Here is a 25,407-nt window from a genome sequence, read left to right as displayed (position 1 = left end):
TGAGGGTGAGATTACTGAATGAATTGATGGCTGTCAAAATATCATTTGGATCTACCTTTAAGCCTGAAATCTGGTCCAACACTCCCACCTGTTAGAACAGGCAGCCATCTCTTTGCTTACCTGAGTAACTGCTTTCACTTGGCCAGTATTCACAGTGGTAACAGGAGTGGTGACAGCTGTCTCTGCAATCACATACTGACCCTGAGGAATGGCCATCATTTGGAGCTCAGATGCTGAAACGACAATATGCACAATTCAGTGGTTTCAGAGTTTAAAGTAACAGTTTACAGAACTAAATGTTTTGTTTGTAGCCATGTTCCCCATGAACTACCTTAGAAAAGAGAGATCTGAAATTCCATTCCCAGTGAGTCATTAGGTGGCAAGGAATCCAAGAAAAGAGATAAGAGGAAGCAAGAAAAAGAAAGTAAAAGAAGCCATTCAGCCAAATCTTGAGGCCTATTGCTTAAAGACCAGGAGAGAGTAGAAACACAGAGATGTAGGAAGTCCATGACATCACAGTAGGAAATGAATGGCCCTGTGTGTAGACACAGGCAATAAACCCTTCAAATGGGGATTCAGAATTTGCCAAGAAAGTTAACTATTCAGCAATTCAAGAGAACCATGTAAATAATTACCAAAGATTGAATAATCTACAACCAAAAAAAACCATTCTGTTCTCAATGTAGTTTACAATAATTGGTAGTTTAAAAGAAATAATACAATAATTTTTACTAGTCAAGGCTAAATTGTTACTTGTAGTAAACAACAAGTCCACCTATATGTGGGGCTTGACTTTGCCATCTCTGAGAAACAATAAAAATAAGCAACTGATAGCAGTCAAGTAGGCAGAATTAAAAAACCGGTTTTCAACCAAGGATCATGAATTAGCGACAAAGGAAGGAATGGTTAGAGGTAGAGCATCAGAAGAAGGAGGGGAATAAAAGGGGAACCCACCTTGGGGAATAAAAGAAAAGTCAATGTTTTTTGCTTGCTTAACTCTTGCAGCCCATCACTCATTCACCTCTCCACTCTACCAATTATGCTATGATCACATCCCCTTTCTACAAGCAGATAAAAGTGTATGATCAGTCCATGAACAGAATAACCAGGATCACTTTCATCCAGCTTAATTCAGCAAAGATAGTTTATGCATCTACTATGTGCAAGCACTGTGTTAGTAGAGGAAATAACCAAATTTGCATCAGTGAAACATCTGAGCATTTATCAGAATTCTGATAAACCTACAGATCCAATTTAAAGTTTATAGGAGAACCATAAGGGCACTCTCAAAATTGTTCACTAGAGACCTTTAGGTCACCCTGTATTAGAAAATAGTAAGACAATGTTTTCTCTTCTTTTTTTTGGATAATTATTTTTTTCTTTTTTCTTTTCTTTTCTTTTTTTTTTTTTTTTTTTTTCCTGAGGCAATTGGGGTTAAGTAACTTGCCCAGGGTCACACAGCTAGGAAGTATTAAGTGTCTGAGGCCAGATTTGAACTCAGGTCCTCCTGACTTCAGGGCTGGTGCTCTGTCCACTATGCCACCTAACTGCCCTGATAATGTTTTCTAAAGAGGGTAAAGAGAAAGATCTTTACCAATTAGAGAAATCAGGAAAGAAGATTCCTTGAGGAGGTAGCCTTTGACATGGGCTTTAAAGGATGAGTAGGAATTCTCAAGGTAAAGAAGGGGAAAAAAGACATTCCAGCTATAGGAAAAGTGTAAGTGAATAAAGTCACAGAGGTAAGAGCATACAGGTTAAGAAATTGTTCACTTTCCCTGGAACATAAAATATACAGAGAGGAAGAATATGAGATAACAATGGAAAGGTAGGAAAGGGCCATATTGTGGAAAGCTCTAAATGACATTCATCTAAGATGTTATAAAGAGATTACATCTATTAGAAGCCTGTCATCCCTTCCAAATTTAAGATTCCACACAATATAATGTGATTAGCATACCCAAAAATTGATTATCCCTTCATAAACCATAATCCTAGATAAAAATGAGTCCCATCATTAATGTCATTGTCATGAGTTCCATACCAATGTGCCACTGCCCAAACTTATTTGCTAAGAACTTAGCTCTGAAAATTTAACTAGCATCTAATTTTAAATCTTCTCATCCCTACTAGTTTTGTTTCCTAGAGCACCTGAACCTTATAATTACAAAAATTAGAACAGTTCACATTTATGTGGGGCTTTATAAAGAGTTTACATGTTAGATATTCACAACAATGTAGTGAAGTACATGGTAAAAGTAACAGTCTCTACTAACATACTCTGTGTAGTTGAAAACCTGACATTTTTAAATCTTTCTACTATTTCAGCCCTCATCGGTGTGCAATCCATTGCCAAGTCCTATTGATTCTATTTCCACAAAATGACTATCAAAGAGAGAAGGGAGAATGGGGGTGAGAGACAGCCAGTTGGAGAATAACCACATTAAAAGGATGGAAATAAAATAAGAAGTCTATGAAAGAAAAAGAGAGGTAATTAGAGAAATCAAAGGCTGACCAGGAGAAGATGAAGTTTCTAAAGCCAAGGGAAGGGGGAATACTCAAATACTCAAAAGCTTCAGAGTACCCATTAGATAAGGACTGAAAAAAAGCTATTTGTCTCAATGACTAGGTCATTAGTAAACCCAGAATTCAATAAAATGAAATGGGCAGAAGCTAAATTGCAAAGAGTTTGAGGAACTAATGGAAGTAGAAACACTAAGACAACTTTTGTTGTTGGTTGTTATTGGTCAAGTAGAGATAAATAGAATAGCTACATAATTACAGGAATCTCAACAAAAGGATTGGTTGTGTTTTTCTTTAGAACTAGAAAGATATGAGCATGTATAGAAAGAGGTGGATGGGAGTCAGTGACTAGAGGAAACTAAAAATAGATATAAAATAACAGTTCTGAAGAATTTATGTTGAAAAATGTTACCCACCTCTAGTGAGAGAACTGTTGAACTCTGAGTACACATTGAAGCACATTTTTCCTTCACTTTATTTTTCTTGTTTCCCCCCCCACACAACATGTTTAATGTAGAAATATAGAAACAAGGTTGCCCACTATCACCATAACTATTCAATATTGTATTAGAAATGTTAGCCTCGGCAATAAGAGTCGAGAAAGAGATTAAAGGAATAAGAGTAGGTAATGAGGAAATCAAACTGTCACTCTGCAGATGATATGATGGTATACTTAGAGAACCCCAGAGATTCTAATAAAAAGTTATTAGAAATAATTCACAACTTTAGCAAAGTTGCTGGATACAAAATAAATCCACATAAATCCTCAGCATTTTTATACATAACCAACAAAATGCAACAGCAAGAGATACAAAGAGAAATTCCATTCCAAACAAATGTTGAGAGTATAAAATATTTGGGAATCCATCTACCAAAGAAAAGTCAGGAATTATATGAGCAAAATTACAAAACACTTGCCACAAAAATAAAGTCAGATTTAAATAATTGGAAAGACATCCACTGCTCATGGATAAGCTGAGCGAATATAATAAAGATGACAATACTCCCCAAACTAATCTATTTATTTAGTGCTATACCAATCAGACTCCCAAGAAACTATTTTAGTGACCTAGAAAAAATAACAACAGAATTCATATGGAAGAACAAAAGGTCGAGAATTTCAAGAGAATTAATGAAAAAAAAGTCAGATGAAGGTGGTCTAGGTGTACCTGATCTAAAACTATATTATATAGCAGCAGTCACCAAACCATTTGGTATTGGCTAAGACCGGAGGATCAGTGGAATAGATTAGTTACAAAGGACAAAAAAGGGTACAACTATAGCAATCTAGTGTTTGATAAACCCAAAGATACCAACATTAGGGATAAAAATGCATTATTTGAAAAAAACTGTTGGGAAAACTGGAAATTAGTATGCCAGAAATTAGATATTGATCCACACTAAACACCATATACCAAGATAAGATCAAAATGGGTCCATGATTTAGGCATAAAGAATGAGATCATAAATAGATTAGAGGAACATAGGATAATTTACCTTTCAGACTTGTGGAAGAGGAAGGAATTTGTGTCCAAAGGAGAACTAGAGACCATTATTGATCACAAAATAGAATATTTTGATTACACCAAATTAAAAAGTTTCTGCACAAACAAAACTAATGCAAACAAGATTAGAAGGGAAGTAACAAATTGGGAAAATATTTTTAAAGTTAAAGGTTCTGATAAAGGCCTCATCTCCAAAATATACAGAGAATTGACTTTAATTTATAAGAAATCAAGCCATTCTCCAATTGATAAATGGTCAAAGGATATGAACAGACAATTCTCAGATAATGAAATTGAAACTATATCCACTCATATGAAAGAGTGTTTCAAATCACTATTGATCAGAGAAATGCAAATTAAGACAACTCTGAGATATCACTACACACCTGTCAGATGGGCTAAGATGACAGGAACAAATAATGATGAATGTTAGAGGGGATGTGGGAAAACTGGGACATTAATACATTGTTGGTGGAGTTGTGAAAGAATCCAACCATTCTGGAGAGCAATTTGGAACTATGCCCAAAAAGTTATCAAACTGTGCATACCCTTTGATCCAGCATTGCTGCTATTGGGCTTATATCCCAAAGAAATACTAAAGAGGGGAAAGGGACCTGTATGTGCCAAAATGTTTGTGGCAGCTCTTTTTGTTGTAGCTAGAAACTGGAAGTTGAATGGATGTCCATCAATTGGAGAATGGTTGGGTAAATTGTGGTATATGAAGGTTATGGAATATTATTGCTCTGTAAGAAATGACCAGCAGGATGACTTCAGAAAGGCTTGGAGAGACTTGCATGAACTGATGCTGAGTGAAATGAGCAGAACCAGAAGATCACTATACACTTCAACAACAATGCTGTATGAAGATGTATTCTGATGGAAGTGGAAATCTTCAACATAAAGAAGATTCAACTCACTTTCAGCTGATCAATGATGGACAGAAACAACTACACCCAGAGAAAGAACACTGGGAATTGAATGTAAAATATTAGTACTACTGTCTATCTACCCAGGTTACTTATACCTTAGGAATCCAATACTTAACGTGCAACAAGAAAATTGGATTTACACACATATATTATATCTAGGTTATACTGTAACACATGTAAAATGTATGAGATTGCCTGTCATCTAGGGGAGGGAGTAGAGGGAGGGAGGGGAAAAATCTGGAAAAATGAATACAAGGGATAATGTTATATAAAAAAAATTACTCATGCATATATACTGTCAAAAATGTATAATTATAAAATTAATAAAATAAAAAAAGTAGAAATATATTTTGTATGAATTCATATGTACAATGGGTAACATTTTTTACCTGCTCAGTGGGTGGGAGAGAGTGTGAAGAGCATCCAGGTCCAGCATTCTATCCTCTATACCATCTAGCTGCCCAGAGTCAAAAAGACCTGAGTTCATATCTGGCCTCATACTTACTGTATAACTCTGGATAAGTCATTTAACTCTATTTGCCTCAGTTTTCCTTATTTATAAAATAATCTGGAGGAAGAAATAGCAAACCACTCCAGTATCTTTGCCAAGAAAACCCCAAATGGAGACATGAAGAATCAAAACTATTGAAACAACTAAACAACAACAAAACGTTCATCTGTCATATGTGAAGTGCAGCACTAAGGACAGGAGATATAGCAGTAAAAACAACAACAGCCCTTTCTCTTAAGAAGTTCACCTTCTAAATTGTGGTATATGAAGGTTATGGAATATTATTGCTCTGTAAGAAATGACCAGCAGGAGGAATACAGAGAGGCCTGGAGAGACTTAAATCAACTGATGCTGAGTGAAATGAGCAGAACCAGAAGATCACTGTACACTTCAACAACAATACTGTATGAGGATGTATTCTGATGGAAGTGGAAATCTTCAACATAAAGAAGATCCAACTCACTTCCAGTTGATCAATGATGGACAGAGGTAGCTACACCCAGAGAAGAAACACTGGGAAGTGAATGTAAATTGTTAGCACTAATATCTGTCTGCCCAGGTTGCATGTACCTTCGGATTCTAATGTTTATTGTGTAACAAGAAAATGATATTCACACACATGTATTGTACCTAGACTATATTGTAACACATGTAAAATGTATGGGATTGCCTGTCATCGGGGGGAGGGAGGGGGGGTAATTTGGAAAAATGAATACAAAAATAATAAAAAATATATATATATATATAAAATATAAAAAAAAAAAAAAAAGAAGTTCACCTTTTAAGTGGTGCTATGCAGTGAAGATATACAAATAAAAGCAAAAATATGGTACCTGCTCTCAAAGAACTCAAATTCTATTAGGAGAGACAATATCAAATAACTCTGCTGTAAAAGGGAGGCATTAGGAAGGACTGGGAAAGGCCCCTTATGAAGGAAGACTTTGAGCTGAGTCTTAGAGGAAGCTTGGGGAATTTGAGAGGTAGAGATGAGAAAGGAGAATCAGGGAAAAGGCAAGAAAAGGAGTACTCAGAGAGGAGTCAAGCACAAGATCTGAAATACAGGAATGGGCCAGGTAGTGAAGGATTTAATATTTGATCCCAGGGATAATAGGGAGCTCCTGGATTTTACTAAGAAAGGGGAGGAATGCGGTCAGACTTGCACTGTAAGAAGATCCTTTTGGCAGCCAAGTAGAAGATGGAGACTTGAGTGAAGCAGGAAGACCCAAGGGAATGGGCTATTGCAGTATTCCAGGGATGATGTGATGAGGACCTGCATCAAGGTGGTGGCTAGGTGAATGGTGGGGAACATAGGTGAGAAACATTGTGGAGGCTAGAAATGAGCTCAATTCCAATTCTTATCCATTCAGATTTCCAAGATAGCTTCATAACTGATCTTCTTAACTTCAACACTGTCCTTCCAAACTGTTCTTCATATGCTATCAGGCATCTTGCTTAAGTGTAAATTTAGTAATATCAGTATAATATCTCCCTATTGCCTGTTCTGCAAAATACAAATCATACTATGGAATTCTTTCTTGCTCTTCCCCAGGATATTTTTTTCCATCAGGCCTCACTCCATTGCTCTTTGCATCTCTCTTATAGATTTATCATATATTATTTTGTATTGCAGCTTCCTCTATATATTACATACATGAAGGGAAGAACTACTTTATCTAAATTTTGTAATCTTACCAATTATTTAAGTCAGTGTTCTGTACACAGTAAGAACTTAATATTTACTGAATTAAATATCCATTTAACAAATGATCAGAGATGTCAAGTGACTTTTCTGAGGTCACACGATTATTCATTTGGAAACTGGGGAATGAGATATAAGTTTCTTAGATTCTAAATCTGGTGTTCTTTCTATTACTTAGGATGAAATCTTTTCTGGCTAATTATATTTGTGGATCTTAATATCAGAGACAAAGTAAGAGAAGCCAACAGATCCTTAATTTGGGACAACGTGATGAAAGTTGGATGAATTGCAACTAAAAACGATGTGACTAATTAGACTGTGGAATAACTGTTTTCTGAAAACTTTCAAATCCAAAATCTTTTTTTAAAAGAATAGGGGGAAGGAAGTAGGGAATTATGTGCCACATACAGAATGTAATAGATAAAATATCCAAATCCTTGCCCTCCACAAAATTAGGCTAGTTTTTTTCTTTAAACAATATTGAAACCATTCTTGAGATATAGTAGTTGGCTCAGAGGACTAAAAGCTCAGAATGCTGATATTACTTTCTAGTTATCTGAATACAAAAGCAACTATGAGAAGCCCCAGATGTTCTGTCTAGTGCTTAGCTGGCAAAAATAAGGACAACTGGAGCAAGGGAACTTCACTCAGCAAAATCAACTCAAGGCATCCTCAATGCCTATCCTTACTGAATAACCTTCTTCTGGATTTGCTAAGCAAATCTCCTTTTATTAACTGCTGAGGGATGTATAAGTGTCTCACTTTGTTACAATGTTAAATCTAAACTATCAGGATATTGGCCTGAGTCAGACTCAGTCCAGAACACAAAGTAACCAATTACTACCAATTCCACAAGATAAAAAAAAACAGATTCCCTATACAAGGTTAACCTCATGAGTTAACCAAACAAAATGTTAATAATTATATCACCACTAAATGATCATGCTTTCAATAAAGTCTATGCATTCCACTCATTCTATATAAATAAAGTGTTGGAATTGTGTGATCCCCCCCCCCAGTAGCAGTGATTCTGTTCAAACCCATAGGGACCCCCAAAAAAGGGACAGAGTGATTTTGCCCAGCCACAGTGAAATAAAGAAAGTGGTGGATGAGGAAATAGGCTGGACTAAAAACATCCTGAATGCAGTAGAGATCATAGTATACAAGGAATATAGCATTAGGTATGCTGGAAAAAAAAAAAAAAAGCTGAAATTCCAACCAGGACAAGTTCTTTCCTCCAGATGTTACTCAGGTGACCCCACAACCCCCAATGCAAGGAAGCTGAAGTTATCCAGAAGCTCATCCTCAGGGATCTGTACAGCAATGGAAGAAGAAGAACCAAACAATAAATGGCAAAGGAAAAAGAAAAGCTGAAACACCAAAATATCAAGAAAGAAAGCCTAAGTAAAAACCTAATATGCAACCAAGAAAAAGAAACATTAGAAAGAGAAAGAAAAATGAATAAAAATTCAAAGAGAAATAAACATACTAAACAAATACATACAAAAAAACAAATAAAAAAAGAAAATCAATATTGACTAATGAAAGTCAGAGTCCATTGCTCTTCAGACATCATGGAATGGCAGCAAGAAATTCCAGAATAATTTAAAAAAGAAATAGAATTCATACAAGAAATTAGAACTGCATTTAGGCCAAAAAAGGAGGCGGGAGAGATTCTAAATGCATAATTTTAAAATACAGATATATATTGTAGCAGGAAAATTTGAACAGCAGGAGAAATTAGGTCATTCCCCATCCCCTGACCTCCCTCCTTCAATTAACCCTTCATGAGTAGAGGGAGGAGGAGGAGGGGGAGAGGTAGTGACACAATCAGTACCACCTATGAAGCAGCCTATGACAAGATTACAAAAGGCACTGATTAAGGCAAAAAAAGAAGGATAGGATATATCTGATTGAAGAGCTTCACTCTTCAGGTCAACAAAGGAAAAGATACACTCCTTTTGATCTGGAAAAAATTAAGGATTTGAAAAAGGTTTGCACTCTTTATGGGCCTACATCATCTCATGTTAAGATGTTAGTAGAGAATTTGGCTTATGAAATCCTAACCCCTAGTGATTGGAAATCTATAGCAGGACATATTTAGAACGGACAAAACTTATTGTGACTTTTGGGATATAGTGAATTATGCAGGCTACAAGCCCAACACAATAAGCAAACTGCAGTTAATATACAAATCACCTTTGACCAACTAGCAGGTAAAGGTCAGTACATAGACAATTTAGCACAGACTAATTACCCCATAGCAGCATATGAGCAAATTGCTACTGCTGCAATAAAAGGTTGGGGTTCCCTCCCAGGGAACGATAGAGGGGAAGCCTTCACAAAAATAGAGCAAGCAAAAAGTTATCAAACTGTGCATACCCTTTGATCCCGCAGTGTTACTACTAGGCTTATATCCCAAAGAGATTTTAAAGAAGGAAAAAGAATGTTTGTGGTAGCCCTCTTTGTAGTGACCAGAAACTGGAAACTGAGTGGATGCCCATCAGTTGGAGAATGGCTGAATAAATTGTGGTATATGAATATTATGGAATATTATTGGTCTGTAAGAAATAACCAGCAGGATGATTTCAGAGAGGCCTGGAGAGACTTACATGAACTGATGCTGAGTGAAATGAGCAGGACCAGGAGATGATTATATACTTCAATAACAATACTATATGATGATCAATTCTGATGGACAAGGCTCTCTTCAACAATGAGATGAACCAAATCAGTTCCAATGAAACAGTAATGAACTGAACCAGCTACACCTAGAGAAAGAACTCTGGGAGATTTCTATGAACCACTACATAGAATTTCCAATCCCTCTATTTTTGTCCACCTGCATTTTTTATTTTCTTCACAGGCTAATTGTACACTATTCAAAGTCTGATTCTTTTTGTAAAGTAAAATAACTGTATGGACATGTATACATATATTGTATTTAATTTATACTTTAACATATTTAACATGTATTGGTCAACCTGCCATCTGGGAGAGGAGGGAGGGGGAAGGAGGGGAAAAGTTGGAACAAAAGGTTTTGCTATTGTCAATGCTAAAAAATTATCCATGCATATATGTGGTAAATAAAAAGCTATTTAAAAAAAAAAAAAAAAAAGACTATCAATAAAAATTAGATCCAAAAAAAAAAAAAAAAAAAAATAGAGCAAGATCCCAATGAACTTTCTGAGGATTTTGTGGGATGTTTGCAGATAGCTGTCACAAGAACTATTGGAGAAAATGCAGTTACAAGAATTATGATAAGACATTGGCTAAGGAAAATGCTAATGAGGTTTTCAGAAGAATTATATGGAGACTACATAAAGATGCTCCTTTAGAGGAGATCATAAGATGCTGTGCCACAGTGGGCACAAATGCTTATTATACCCAGGCTACAATGAACATGGGAAGATGGGGTCCCTCCTGGCAAGGGACTTCTAGAGAGAGTCGTCAATGTTTTCAGTGTCGAAAAATAGGACATGTGAGAGTTCAATGTAGGCAAAGAGATAAAGTGAGAAGTCAGGATGACAGAATAAGACCCAAAACTCTATGTCCAAAATGCAACCAAGGTTTTCACTGGGCCTCAGAATGCAGATTGACCCAGGGAAATGAGAGGTGGGGCCCAGCTCCAAGATATCAAACAAAAGACAAGTGGGTCATAATGGCAGCTGAAGTTACACCTTTAGAAGTTCAGGACTTTGATGTGATCAATCAGCTAAAAAGCAATCAGATGGCAGGAAGGGATTACAATTGGGGAGAATACAGGCATTTTTAACAGAAAGGCAGTGTACAGTACAAGCAGCTCTAATGTAATTGCCAGGTGATGAGGAGAAATCTAGAACATGGTAAATAGAAGGGACTAGATAGGTTAACTGCCTGGGAGAGAGGGTTTGTTTGTATTTGTACAGATGGAAAAGGAATCATATGGGTGCCAACGAGCACCTGGAGAGAGACAGAAAAAGAGGAAAAACCTTGAAATAAAGAAGACCTAAGAACAAAATCTGCAGGAATCATTGGATTCCCTAACACAAGATGAGACTATTGAAGGACTTCAAAACTTGCAGGAATTATTGGATTCCTGGCACATGAAGTAATGAACAATAGATTCCTTTTGGAGTATTTCTAGGACTTTTGGACATGTATAATTCCTCATGTTGATTCATGTTATTTGTTACATCATTTCTAGCCTGTTTTATATTGCTATGTGCTTATGTATTTTATGTTATTATGTGTAATATGTCACATATTGATGAATTGATGTATACCCGCTAATCTGATTTGATTTCCCATTTCTTTTGGTGTTTTCATCTCCCTTCCTGAAAAGTCAGGATGGGCATGATCACCTCCTTTTTGGGGGTTCTCACCTCCTTGAGAAGTCAAAGTTCTATGTTCTAAAACAAAAGAAAATGGGACCATTTCTCAATTGGGGAATGATTTGGATTCTTACAAATTTGAGTCAATTCTCTATATATTTTAGAAATGAAGCCTTTATCAAAAATGCTAGTGTTAGGGACTTTCCTTCTGAGAATTGGCACAAATGCCATGTCAGCTGGTAGGATGGACACAGGAGGTAAAAAAAGGGCTTGGCCTCTGAGGTAGGAGGTTGTGTCTTATAGGTGTTAAAGGTTCCTTGAGATGGCAAGGGGCATGTCCTCAGTAAAAATTTTTCCCAGCTTTCTGATTCCCTTCTAATCTTTGCTGCATTGGTACAAAAACTTTTTAATTTAATATAATCAAAATTATCCATTTTGCACTTCATTATATTCTCGTTTGTCTTTGGCCATAAATTCTTCTCTTCTCCAAAGATCTGAGAAGTAAACTACCCCTGGCTCTCTTAACTTACTTATAGTATCATTCTTTATGCCTAAATCATGTACCTATTTTGACCTTATTTTGGTATGAGGTGGGAAATGTAAATCTATGCTGAGTTTCCACCATGTTATTTTCTAGTGTTCCCAGCAATTTTTGTCAAATAGTGAGGTCTTATCCCCAAAGCTGTTTATCTGGGTTTATCAAACAGTAAATTACTATAGTTATTGATTATTGTGTCATGCATATATAATCTACTTTAGTGGTCTACTACTCTGTTTCTTAGCCAGTACCAGATAGCTTTGATAACTTCTGCTTTATAACAGAGTTTTAAGTCTGGTACTGTGAGTCCACCATCCCTTTTTTTTTTTTTTTTTTTTCCCCATTAATTCCCTTGATATTCTTGACCTTTTCTTGTTCGAGATGAATGTTGTTACTATTTTTTCTAGTTCTACAAAATAATTTTTTGGCAGTTTTATTGATATGGCACTGATTAAGTAGACCAATTTAGGTAGAATTTCCCTTTTTTTTTTTTTTTTTAAATATTAGCTTGGCCTACCCATGAGCAACTGATATTTTATATTAGATCTGACTTTATTTGTGTGAAAAGTGTTTTGTAACTGTTTTCACATAGTTCCTGGGTTTGTCTTGGCAGATAGACACTCAAATATTTTGTTTTGTCTACAGTTATTTTAAATAGAATTTTTCTTTGTATCTCTTGCTGCTGGGCTTTGTTGGTAAAATTTAGAAATACTGGCAATTTATACCTAGCCACTTTCCTAAAGTTGTTAATTGTTTTGAGTTGATTTTTGATTGATTCTCTAGAATTCTCTAAGTATACTTGCACATCTAAATATATCTAAGTGATAGTTTTATTTTTTCTTTGCCTACTCTGATTCCTTCTGGGTTTTTTCTTTTTTTTTTATTCTTAGAGCCAACATTTCTAGTATAATATTGAATAGTAGTGATAATGGGCATCCTTGTTTCACCCCTGATTTTATTGGGAATGCTCCTAAGCTTCTCTTTATTACAAATAATGCTTGCTGCTGGTTTTAGAGAGATTATCATTTTAAGCAAAACTCCATTTATCTCTATATCCTCTAGTGTTTTTAATAGGAATAGTTACTGTATTTTGTCAAAAGCTTTTTCTGCATATATTGAGATCATCATATGATTTCTATTAATTTTGTTATTGATATGATCAATTATGCCAATAATTGTCCTTATATTGAGCCAGCCCTGAATTCCTAGTATAAATTTCACTTGGTCATAGTGTATTATTATCCTACTGATAAGTTATTGTAATCGTTTTGCTAATATATTGTTTAAAATTTTTGCATCAATATTTATTAGGGAGATTGGTCTTTTTCTGTTTTGACTTCCTGGTTCAGGTTATCAGCACAATATTAGTATCATAGAAGGAATTTGGCAGGAATCTGTCTTTGCCTACTTTTCTAAATAGTTTATATAGTATAAAAATTAATCATTCTTTAAATGTTTAAATGTTCACTTGTAAATCCATCTGGCCCTGGAGAATTTTTTCTTAGGAAGTTCACTAATGGCTTTATTTCCTTTTCTAAAATGGAGTTATTTGAGTGTTTTATTTCCTCTCCTGTTAATCTGTGTAATTTATATTTCTGCAAATATTCATCTATTTCAATTGGATTGTCATATTTGTTGGCATAGAGTTTGGCAAAATAGCTTTTAATTATTGCTTTAATTTCTTCATTGGTGGTACATTCACTCTTTTCATTTTTGATACTTGTAATAAATTAATAATTTAAAGAAATTAAACTAAAAACTAGAAAAAGCCCAGATCCAGCACTAAAGGATAACTACTTTATTGACTACTTTATTGTTACTCACGATAGCTACGGAAGGAGCTCCAGGCATTAGGTAGATATGTGTGCTGTACTGAGGAACTCTGTTGTTGCTGCTGCTGAAGAGTCTGCCCTTGTGCTGAAGAATTGGCTTGCATATGAGAAGGACTAAGCCCTGGCTGAGGCTGTTGAGCAGATGGACTCAACGGCTGACCAGCCACCTGGAATTCAAGAAGAATATATTAGCTTATTTTCTAGTACAATTTCAAAACACAAACCTCTGAATTAAAGAAATCCAATATGAAGGAAAATATTGCTGAACATATAGAGCTATTCAAGCAATATTAATATTAATTAATTAATAATAATAATCTACAATAAACAATGAATTATAATTATAATATTCTTTTGAGTTTCTAAAAAAAAAAAGCAATACCTTTGTTAGGAAAACAATGAAAATGCAATTATCACTATTATTGAGATTAAATTGCTTTAAAGGTTAAGTCATTTAACCATTAACTGAAGTTAAATGACTTGTCTGTGTCACATAGCTCATCCATAAAAAAGGTCAAAACAGAACTCAAGAATCTTGGCTGTCATTATTCTTTTGTGCTCGATCCTCTCATTTAATAAAAGTAGAGAGATAGAGTTCAATACCATTTCAGTATAAGGCTAAAAGACAACTACACAAAGACACATATAGAAGAAATATTCTTACACTGGTGAGAAAGAAAATCTATCAATCAATCATAAGTGAGGGGGAGGGAGGGAGAGGAAGGAATAAGAATTTATTGAAGGTAGCTATGTTTCAGGCACTATGCCAAATGCTTTACAAATATAATATTATTTGATCCTCACAAGAACTCTAAACCTATTATTATTTTACAGTTGAGAAAACTGAGGCAGACAGGACAGGTTAAGTGACTTGTCCAAGATCACATAGACAATAAGTGTCTAAGGCTAAATTTGAATTCAGGTCTATCTGAATCTAGGCCCAGAACTCTATTCATCAAAAAACAAAAAACCAAATTCTTTTCTACCTCCTTTATTACTTCATTATGGTGTGAAGTCCCCTTGGGTTGTTAAAGAGCTAAATCAGAGGAACATAAGCTCTGATGAGTCCTATCAAAGCAGTTAACCTTCCCAGTATGGTCTATTTTCTTAGAACTGGCCAAAGTTCAGATAGGTTCATCACCATTTTGACTAAAGAGTGATGAATTATTTGATCCCAGTTACTTTCAAAAGTCTAATTTATAGAATAGTTACAATATGTGTTGCTACAAGTACTGACACTAATAAAATTCTAGATCTCTGAAGAACTGAAATCCACCATTATAGGGACCATCTTTAATACCAGAAGTAAATAACCATATCTAAATTTGTCCACTGTACCAAAGTAGACAACAATTTTTTTTCCCAGTGGCTAGGTTGTTTAAATAAGATTTTAAGAACATCTAATATTCTTCATTAATAATCATGACAAATGAGATCCAAGAATGCCATAATTGGATAGGGCATCTCTTCAAACTCATTAAATTACCTCTTCATGGACTCTGAAGCCATCTTCATTTTGACCACCCTGGTGAGTAGATATGGAGAAAGTTACCTGGGATGAAGATGGAGCTGGGGTGGTAGGCTCAGCGACCTGGATGTGCTGCACCTGAATGGCATGTTGGGTATATGTCTGAGGGTCATGGAGCTGACCAACATCCACTGTTGAATGCTGAGACTGATGAGGTGAAGTGGCCTGGAGGAAAGCAAGGCAGTCCCAGCAATTAAATATTTATTGATAAATATGAAAAGTCCCTGTACAAAGAAAAGTTCAGTTTGAAACAATGTTCCTCCAAAAACATAAAGGTGATAAAAAGGACCTCAACTATATCTCACTGCCCTGTTCACTTGAGAAGTCTATCCACAAAACAAGATAGCAGGCATGGAAGAGAATAGAGATTATTTGAATAAGAAAGTAGGTTTTTATCACTTCAATACTAGAGAATTAATACAAACTCCTACTAAACTGAATAACAAGCAAATAAGGTTCAATGAGATCATGGAAGATTAAAAGGGAAATTTTGTGTAATACGTTTTTGCATATATACACACATACGTACACACAAATGCAATTAAAATTAGAAGGAAACAGTTAAATGAGAAAAAAAAGTTTGCAGCAGTTTTCTATAATGAAGGTTTCATGTCCAAAATATGTAAGGAATTGATTCAAATTTGCAAAACTGGTGGAAATTTATAAAATAGCCATTTTGCCATAGATAAATGGTCAAAGACTATGTGTGAATGGGCAATTTTCCAAGGAAGAAACCCAAGCTGTCAACAAATATATAAAAAAAATTCCAAATTATTAATCATCAGAAAAATGCAAATTAAAAACAACTCTGAGGTTCCAGTTCATAAAATTAGCAAAAACGACAGTTATAGGAAGGACTATTAGAAAACAAGCACACCAATATGCTATCAATTGATCAAGCCATTCTGGAAAGCAATTTGGAACTGGGTCCAAAAAACTCATTGAAATGTATATGTGCTGTATTGTACCTAGGTTATATTGTAACACATGTGAAATGTATGGGATTGCCTGCCATGGGGGGGGGGGGGGGAGGGAGGGAGTGGAAGGAGGGAGGGGATAATTTGGAAAAATGAATTAAAAAAAAAAAAAAAAAAGAAATGTATATGTGCTGGGAGCAGCTAGGTGGCGCAGTGGATAGAGCACCAGCCCTGAAGTCAGGAGGACCTGAGTTCAAATGTGATCTCAGATACTTAACACTTCCTAGTTGTATGACTCTGGGCAAGTCACTTAACCCCAATTGCCTCAGCAAAAAAAAAAATGTGTGTGTGTTTAACATATATTGAATTACTTGCTGTCTAGGGGAGGGAGTGGGATGAAGAGAGGGAAAAAAATCTGGAACACAAGGTTTTGCAAAAGTGAATGCTAAAAACTATTTTTGCATATATTTTGAAAATTTAAAAAAACTATTATTTTTTTAAAAATTAAAATAAAAATTTAAAAATTATATGTGCACATTCCCCATGATTCACCAATACTACCTACTAGGCCTATCCTGCAAAAATATCAAAGAAAGAGAAAAAGAAACAATATGCACAAAATCATCTGTAGTAGCACATTTAGTTATTTTAAAGAATTGGAAACTAAGAAGAAGCCCATCACTGCGGAAAAAGTTGAACAAATTACAGTTTATGAAAATAATGAAATATAAGAAATCATGAAATGGACAATTTCAGAGGAGTCTGATAAGTATAAAATGATACAAAGTGAAATGAGCAGAATCAGCTGAACAATTTGTACAATAACAATATTGAAAAGGAAAAAAAAAAAAAATCAACTTTGAAAGATATAGAGACTCTGATCAAGGTATGACCAAAACATGATTTCAGAGGATGGAGGATGCAACACACTGCCTATTTCCTGACAGAATGATTATGGATATAGAATGGATACAGAAGAAAAGAAATACTTTTGGACATAGCCAATGTGAAAATTTGTTCTTCTATGCACATTTGTTACAAGAGTTTTGCTTTCCTTTTTCCTCCATACTAGAGAGAAAACTGTGGAATGGAAAGGGTAGGGATAGTGTAAAGAAAAGAAAAAAGTCCCTGAAGCATTTTTAAATGAACAACAGAAAGAAAGCTAGAAAGAATCACAAACAGAATAGCTCTGAAAGTTACATGCTGAATTTATTATACATTTAAAATGAAAAGCAAATAAAGATCCACAGTTTTGTGTACAATTTTCTTTTACTGTCCTATTAAGTATATGGAAATATTTGGTAATTTAAAATTTAATTTTTAAAAGGTTAAAAAAATTTAAAAAATAAACACTACAGGTGTCAACTTCTTTCCTATCTACAAACTTAAAAAAAAGGCTTGCAGGGATCAAAGTTTATTGTCTTTAATTCCATCCACCTCATAACCAACCTCCTCAATTAAAAGAGTTGGAAAGAGAGAATATTACTAGCTTGCAAATAATAATTCACAGGGCAGATAAGTGGCACAGTGCCCTGGAGTCAGGAAGACTCCAGTGCAAATGTGACCTCAGACACACTAGCCAAGTCACTTAACCTTCCTCTTCATCTCAGTTTTCTCTTCTGTAAAATGAGGTGGAGAAGGAAATGGCAAACACTGTATTATCTTTGCTGAGAAAACCCCAAATGGGGTCACAAAGAGTCAAGCACAACTAAAATGACTGAATGACAATAATCCACTAAACGGTCAAGAAGTGGTCTAAAACAGTCAACCTGTTGCCAGAAACAGCACCCAATTTGAAAGTCTATTTCTAGTTAAGGCACCTTGGTATTTTCAGCATTTCAAACAGGGATAAATTTGTTCCATTGTGTCTTGAATTTTTCCTCAGGTCAGTCAGTACAATAAAGCTCTGATAGAAGATTTTCTTCTATTGTCACACAATAGAAATATCCTCCTTGATTTTAGTCTTCATATCCAGCCTAGCCACAATTTACCTAGGTCTTTGGAGGAAAATGATTCTGAGGAAAAATTTGCATATATATGCTTATTCAATAAAACCATTCAAAGCTGCTAAGAGTTAGAATTGTCCAAAAGTAAAATGTGTGTTAAAAGCAGGAACCTTACAAATCTCTTAATGGAGTTTGAATAGAATGTTTCTATTTAATCTACCTCAGAAATCTAAGTCACAGTCAAAGAATACCCTCTTAGAATCTAGTCCCTGTTCCTTATTTTGGAGTTTATAGACTGAAATTTATAATAGTCCATGTCAATTTGACAAGTGAAAATGATGAGTCTACTAGCAGTAATTTTATCAGAAATATGCCAAAGAAGGAAAAAGAATAAATGCTATACGGAACCTGGGCTACTTGCACCACCTGAAGCTGTATATGCTGAGGTTGCTGCAGACCAGTTGTAGACTGTGATACAGGGATATACTGAATTCTCTGGTAATCTCCTTGTGGGGTTCGATAATCTGTTGTGAGGGTCTGAGACAGTTCTGTCATTGCTTGGGTCAGCAGATCTGTTGTCTGGAGAAAAGCACATAAAATACAGTGATTAGTAATCCTTCACTAGTTCAGAATTATTTCAGTGTCCTGGAAATTAAAACACAATTAGCTGACATCCCTAAGTAAGCTCATAGCTTATGGTTTTGGAAGATCTTCTAAACCAAACCTGAGCATAGGTAGAAATCTACAAGAGGGAGAGGGCATTTGGATCCCTGTCATAAGTGTGACACTAATAGTTAAAATGAAGGGCCACAACCTAGAGTAACTTTGCAGCTCCCTCTCTGGAAGAAGAAAGTCTTGAAGAACATAACTGATGATGCAGTCCTGGACTCATTAACTTGAATAAAAAAAGGATTCTGGGATCCACCTAAGACCAAAGTAGGGCTGGGATCACTTCTGCTATATTACCGACTGTTCAATAGAAAATTTGTAGGAATTCAATTCAATAAGCATTTATTAAGTACCTATTGTGACAATCAGAAATGAGCACTGGACACTGAAGGAAGAATAACACTTGGAATAGTTATATACTTACCACTACCGTCTCTCCAGTCGCACTATCCGTAGTTAGAACAGCTGGGGTGGCACTGATCACAGCTGTTGTTAGTGGAGCATGGATTGTGTTAGGAAGCTGGGCAAACTCAGGATGCTTCTTTCTGATGTGTTGTACCATCTTAGTCTGTAGGAAGTGAGAAGAGTGTTACTGGCAAATTGACATGTGAAAGTCTGAAGTGATATAAGCCATAATTTTCCATGCTTAAAAATTGCCGAGAGGAGCAGACCTAGCATAGACAGTAACAGAAACTTACTGGTGTGACAAGAGTTGAAAAAAAAAGGAAATGATACAGCAGGGCAAATCCCCTCAGAACAAATTCCTAAGTGTCCATACCCTCCTTGGAGTGAAAACCGTCTTCAACTTTCTTACATCCTCCTTCTCCACCATCCCCTCCACACACACTCTCCATACCCTCCCACCCTGAGACCCAGAGTACTTTGAAAAATAGTTCTTTTATGACATGAACTAGATGCCAACAACTGTGAAATAGAGGAAAATGCAAGGTCCAGTGGAAAAAAAATCAGAATCAACTGATTATCACCATTATCATCAATACCACTCAAAAATCTGGAGTCCCAGACCTGTGTTGCAAAGTATCTCAAAAGCATTTGCAGGCTTGAACCTATCTCCTAGTCAAGGGACAAAGTTTATTGAAAGTAATTGTAATGCCATTACAAAAGTGGGCTGGAATTCTAAGGGAATTCCACAGAGAAACAGAAGCAAGGAGATAAATTTATCCAGCTTTCAATCACAGATATGCTAATTCTATGGCTCATAGGCAGGAAGGAGTATTCTCTGGAATTTGGTTCTCTTGACCAGATTATTACTGACCAGATTATCAGTCAGCAATGAATTGAGGAATGGCCTATCGTCTATTTTAGGAGTTTGATCTGTGAGAGTTTCCGGAGGCCAGAAGCTATCTGACTAAGGAGTAGTCAGAATCTGACAGATTGGGTCTGTAGGTTTCCTGAGGCAGAAAATGTAGAATCACTGACTTACTGCCAGAACAGAAGCCCTCCCTAAAATCTGGGAACCACAAAATCATGTTACATCGTTCTTACATCTGTATTGCACTTCATAGTTTAGGAAGTTTTCCTCCTCTATCTATGAGTTTGGTTGATCCTCCCAACAACTCTGTGAAGCAGAGGCCAAGTTTTATCCCCATTTTGCAGAGAAGGACCCCAAGCTTCAGAAAGTTTAAGTGATTTGCTCAAAGTGGACCAGCTAGTACATGTCAGAGCCAGGACTTGACTTCAGGCATCCTGACACTTTGTCCAATATTCTTCACCCTTTATGGAATTAAGACTACCAGAGACCTCTCATTTACCTAATAATCCTAAGTCCTCTTAGGTATTTTTCTTATGCATATATGTTCTATTTTGTCCTATTATTATTGGTTTGCATATTGCATTTCTCTTACAGGATTGTGACCTGCAAATATATTCACATCTTAGCTGAGTTTCACCACTACAGTGCTCTCAACATAGCAGGCACTAACTGAATCTTCTCTTTACATCCCTAGCTGTAAGTAGCCTCTGGCTTCAGGGATAATCTCCTATGCCAAATTAGTTACAGGAATATTTTTTTCCTACCCAAATTAAGAGCTATCTTCTGACTACATAAGAAATTTCAGAAACTCTAGTGTAATGCTCATATTAGGGCACAGATACAGAGAAGGAGAGGGAGACAAAGACTGAAGTCACCTGCTTCTCTATTAAAGTTATGTAATTTAAAATAAAAGTGAATCCCAATCCCTTTACCTTGCTACTGTACTGCTTGGAGCAGTGGGGGCAGCAGACAGGAGGAGTAGCTATTGTACCAGTCAGCTGAGTATGCGTGCTAAGCATAGGATCTGGTTCTCCAGGGCCAGCAGGACGAAGTTTTCGGATACTTGGTGGGAGTTCAGCTCCAGGATGGTTCTTCAAGATGTGAGCTTTTCGCTTGCTAGCACTTTTGTAAACCTATAGAAATATAGTTTTTTGACATAACTATAGTAAACACCTTTTGTCTATTTTCTTAAAACTTGCACACAGACCCATTTAATTATAAAACTGATATCTTGGGGCATCTAGGTGGTGTGGTGGATAGAGCACCAGCCCTGAAGTCAGGAGGACCTGAGTTCAAATCTGCCTCAGACACTTAGCACTTCCTAGCTGTGTGACCCTGGGCAAGTCACTTAACCCCAATTTGCATCTGCAAAAACAAAACAAAACAAAAAAACAAAAAAACTGATATCTGGAGAATAAGAATAATTTAATGAGATAGTGAAAATCTATTAGCAGTTGTAATGAGAATGTAACATAAATTAGAACAACAATATAGGAATTAGACAAGCTCACATCTTCCCTGAATTTATATAACAAAGGCAATTTCAGGGCAAAGTTTAAAGAGAAACCATACACAGAAACAGAAAAATGGAATTTTAAAACTAAAAGTTACTTATTCTATCATCTAATCCAGTCCCTTCCTTTTATGTGAAAATATAAGTAACTTAATCATTCTCACACAGCTCTCCTGATTCCCAATCCATTTCTCTCCTTCCCTATACATTACTGTCTCCCATAGCTGGTTCTATCCTTTGCCATTCAGTGCTAATGACTGTAGCTTTCAGATGATAGATATCCTATCTATGAGGCACCATCAAAATAGCAAATCTAATGATCTCTTTTCATGTTTCAGAGTAAGACTTTTTCCAGCATTCATTTGGTGAGATTTTTCTTTGCAACTCAATGTGAAATAAATAAAGTTATTTTTTTCTCAAGAAATTCAATGCAGTGATCACCAGAAAAACTGAAGATTTAATTCCACAGAAATAAAAACTCTAAATAATTTAACCAGTGTCCATTAGTATGCACATGCACACACACATGTACACACACAAACATGTATATCTATGTGTTTTACAAAAGGAAGCCCTTTGTAATAGGTTTTCCAAATATGCAAAGTCCCAAATCCATATGCTGTAGAAAAAAATATGATATTTACTTCAGAAAAGATCAATGGATTCATTTTTTAAATTATGATTTTAAAAAGAATGCAAACATGGGGCTTTTTCATTAAGAGCTTTTAATAAGTAACATTTTGCTTTTCTCTTAGAACTTAAAGAAGAGAGAAAAGGAAAGAAATCAAGAAAGACAGAGAAAATCAAGTGATTATTTTTACTAGAAATTTTCATTTAAAAGTAAGGTAACCTTGAGGCATTCATTTCTTTATGGAAAACTACTAAGAGACAGAGAACCATCTGCTGAGAGCACTCATATATTTGTACATGCAGACAAACTGGCTGCAAGCAAGGCTCCCACAGAGTCTACTAGGATGGGTATCTTTCCTTTACCTTATCACAATACTGACAAAAATAATCACGGTTGGGTTTGATGATGGGCAGAGTTAACTCAGGCACTTCTTCTATCTTCATATCTGGGTGCCTCTTTGATAAATGGTTTACCTAATTGGAAAAAGCAAAAGAGAAAAGAGATCCTATTAGGACCAGCAGCTGAATAAGCATCTTTGATCTTGGACACTAGGAGCTGGAGTTCTCTGATGCAATGCACAAACACAATAACGCATTTGGCCAGAACCAGCAGCACCAGACCCGTCTGACCCCAAGGGGTTAACACTCACTTGCAGCCAATTGCTCAAGGTGAACTGGGTCACTGTGGATCCCATTAACAGTCGTTGGCTGAAAGAATTGCTGTTGGAGAAAGCAAAATTACACTATCATGAATTTCCTTCGGTGAACTCTCCTGAAGCAAACTTATCTTTCATTATTTAGTGATCTAGCCCTTCTGAGAATACTGAGTAGGATATAAAGGCCTTTTAAATGCTGCTCCATGATTTTTTGCCTCCCGGAAACATTATTTTCTGCAAGTGTAATAAAGTCAGTAATGAATTATCAGCAATAGAATGTCTATCCTACCTTGGGATTCACACATCCTACCTTGGGAGGTAAGATTTCCCTTCTTAATACTGCTTCACTTCTAGGAAAAAAAAAAAAACTCAAAAAGAGAAAGACAGAGAAAGAGGCAAGAGGAAAATAACCAAAAAGAGAAGATCAAAAAGAAAACAAAATGAAAAGAGGATGAAAACAGAAGGAAAGAGAGAAAAAGGTAGAAAGAAATACCAAATTGGGGCAGCTAGTTGGATAGAACACGAGTCCTGGAGTAAGGAGGACATGAATTCAAATCCAGAAACAGTTACTTAATACTTTTTAGCTGAGTGACTCTGGGCAAGTCACTTAATCCCACAAAGGAAAAAAAAAAAAAAATTTAATGAAAAAAAAAGGAAAGAAAGAAATACCAAGTAGTAAATAGTAGCAACTTGGACAGGAAAAGAATGGGGAAAAAAGAAAAAGAAAAAAAGGAAGGAAGCAGAGAAAGGGGCCAAAAGTTAAGTCCCCTTAATTTGGCGTAGGTTTTTTTTATCAGCTTTCCAGCACTCTTTGTCCTAAACACTGGATACCTGCAGATAAAAATAATTTAGTCCTGGAACATAAAAAACCACTGCTGTGAGCAGACAGCTTTGACAACGAGATTGGAAGACCAAAGAGGCCTGCAGATTCCAACACTAACCAGCATGCCTCGTCTCCGGAAGCCCATCATGCATAAACGACACTTGAAGGTGAAGCTGTCATAGTCCGTGGAGGCAATTCGAGGCTTGAAGGTCTTGGAGCGGCTGATGCGATCGGCCTTCTTGGCTTCTCTTTCAGGGTTGTGCATCCTTTGCATATGTTCCCGTAGTTTGTCTTTTCGCTGTTTCAAGAGAGGCAAGAGAGAATCAAAGTCAAAAAACCAGATCTCAAATTCTATCATTTAGAGTTCTACCTAAAATGTCTATGGCACTTAATATACGCTAACAGACTGACTGACGGTATAAAGAAGAGGGAGAGACAATCAAAGACAAGGTGTTTATGTTGCTAGGGTCTGAGACTTACTAAAAATTAGTCCAAAGTACTTGAGAACTACATTGTCAAAAAAAAAAAAAAAAACAAAAACAAAAAAAAAAACACCCAACTGAGTCCCGGCTTGAATCATAGAACTGTTGTGTGAATAGCAATTTTGGGAGGAAAGCTTTAGCTTTTAAGCTGAAGTGACATTGGGAATGAGTCTGCTATTGTAAAAAGAACTAAAGGATTTAGACTTAGATTTATAAACCTCCTTTTTCTCCAGAATAACAAGCATTTTCACAAGCATAGTTCTTAACTTAACAGAAATTCATGTGATTCGGATGTATTACTGTTGTTTACAAACTTAGAAATTGAAGCAAATAGATCAAATTTTTACCCAAGATCAAAAATACTATCACAGTTGGGGAATAGAGCCTGCAAAATTCTAGATTTACTCACTGCTTCTTGAATGATCTAATCTAGGCAGGCAAATAAGAAAGAAATCAAAGGACTAAGGAGAGGAAGTGTGTGGGGGGAATTATATAAAATCTAAAACTATAACATCTACAATTAATGATGCTCAGTATTATTGAATGCATGGTTACAGTCATACTGAGTGATATCTAATGCCATGATATTTTCAGCATCTCTACCAAAAAAAAATATATATATATATATATATAATCCCTTTCACAGATGTCTCTCTTTGTTGTGGCCCATAAACACCAAACTGTAAATCACTGGGCAAAAGTACAGTCTGGCTCAGAAATTTAAGATACTAAAAACTACTACATACCTAGAAAGCTTTGATGAGGCCTCTAAAATCAGAGTAAATGATGATTTCATCTTTGAGAAGGTAGAAGAGAAAGTAAGGTACTGGTACTGACCATGAAAAAGGACCCAAATCAGTAAAATGGAAAAAATGAGAACCCTTTGAAATAAGTGAATGAAACATCTGAGACTTCATGACAGACAAGGAGGAAGAGAGCAGACATAATCTCATGGCCACCCAGACTGTGAGTGGGCAGAATTCAGAGTCAGGGGAAATTGGTAAAAAAAAAAAAAGACTCCTGTGGTCTGATATTCTGAAAAGAGAATTAGGTCAAAAATAATGGGAGGCTCTCAAGATAGAAATTCTTATGATATAAATACATGTGTCTCACTAGGAAGAAA

General features: G+C 35.8%; 1 protein-coding gene across 2 annotated transcripts in view; it reads right to left on the bottom strand.

The window, feature by feature from the left end:
* Positions 1 to 25,407, bottom strand: part of PRDM10 (PR/SET domain 10) — a 138,646-nt gene that overhangs the window by 10,164 nt on the left and 103,075 nt on the right. The window contains exons 14-21 of one of the 2 annotated variants that reach the window (XM_074303799.1): positions 23,921 to 24,100; positions 22,687 to 22,797; positions 21,113 to 21,313; positions 19,332 to 19,475; positions 18,647 to 18,817; positions 15,334 to 15,540; positions 13,840 to 14,014; positions 121 to 233 (exon numbers count right to left, since the gene is read on the bottom strand). In XM_074303799.1, coding sequence (XP_074159900.1) covers positions 121 to 233; positions 13,840 to 14,014; positions 15,334 to 15,540; positions 18,647 to 18,817; positions 19,332 to 19,475; positions 21,113 to 21,313; positions 22,687 to 22,797; positions 23,921 to 24,100 — 1,302 coding nt within the window. The remainder of the gene's footprint in view (positions 1 to 120; positions 234 to 13,839; positions 14,015 to 15,333; positions 15,541 to 18,646; positions 18,818 to 19,331; positions 19,476 to 21,112; positions 21,314 to 22,686; positions 22,798 to 23,920; positions 24,101 to 25,407) is intronic. The other variant, XM_074303800.1, reaches the window with a different exon arrangement.

The sequence above is a fragment of the Sminthopsis crassicaudata genome, chromosome 3 (assembly GCF_048593235.1).
Source record: "Sminthopsis crassicaudata isolate SCR6 chromosome 3, ASM4859323v1, whole genome shotgun sequence".
In the NCBI taxonomy this organism is placed as follows: Eukaryota; Metazoa; Chordata; class Mammalia; order Dasyuromorphia; family Dasyuridae; genus Sminthopsis; species Sminthopsis crassicaudata.
This window is presented reverse-complemented; position numbering and strand designations above follow the sequence as displayed.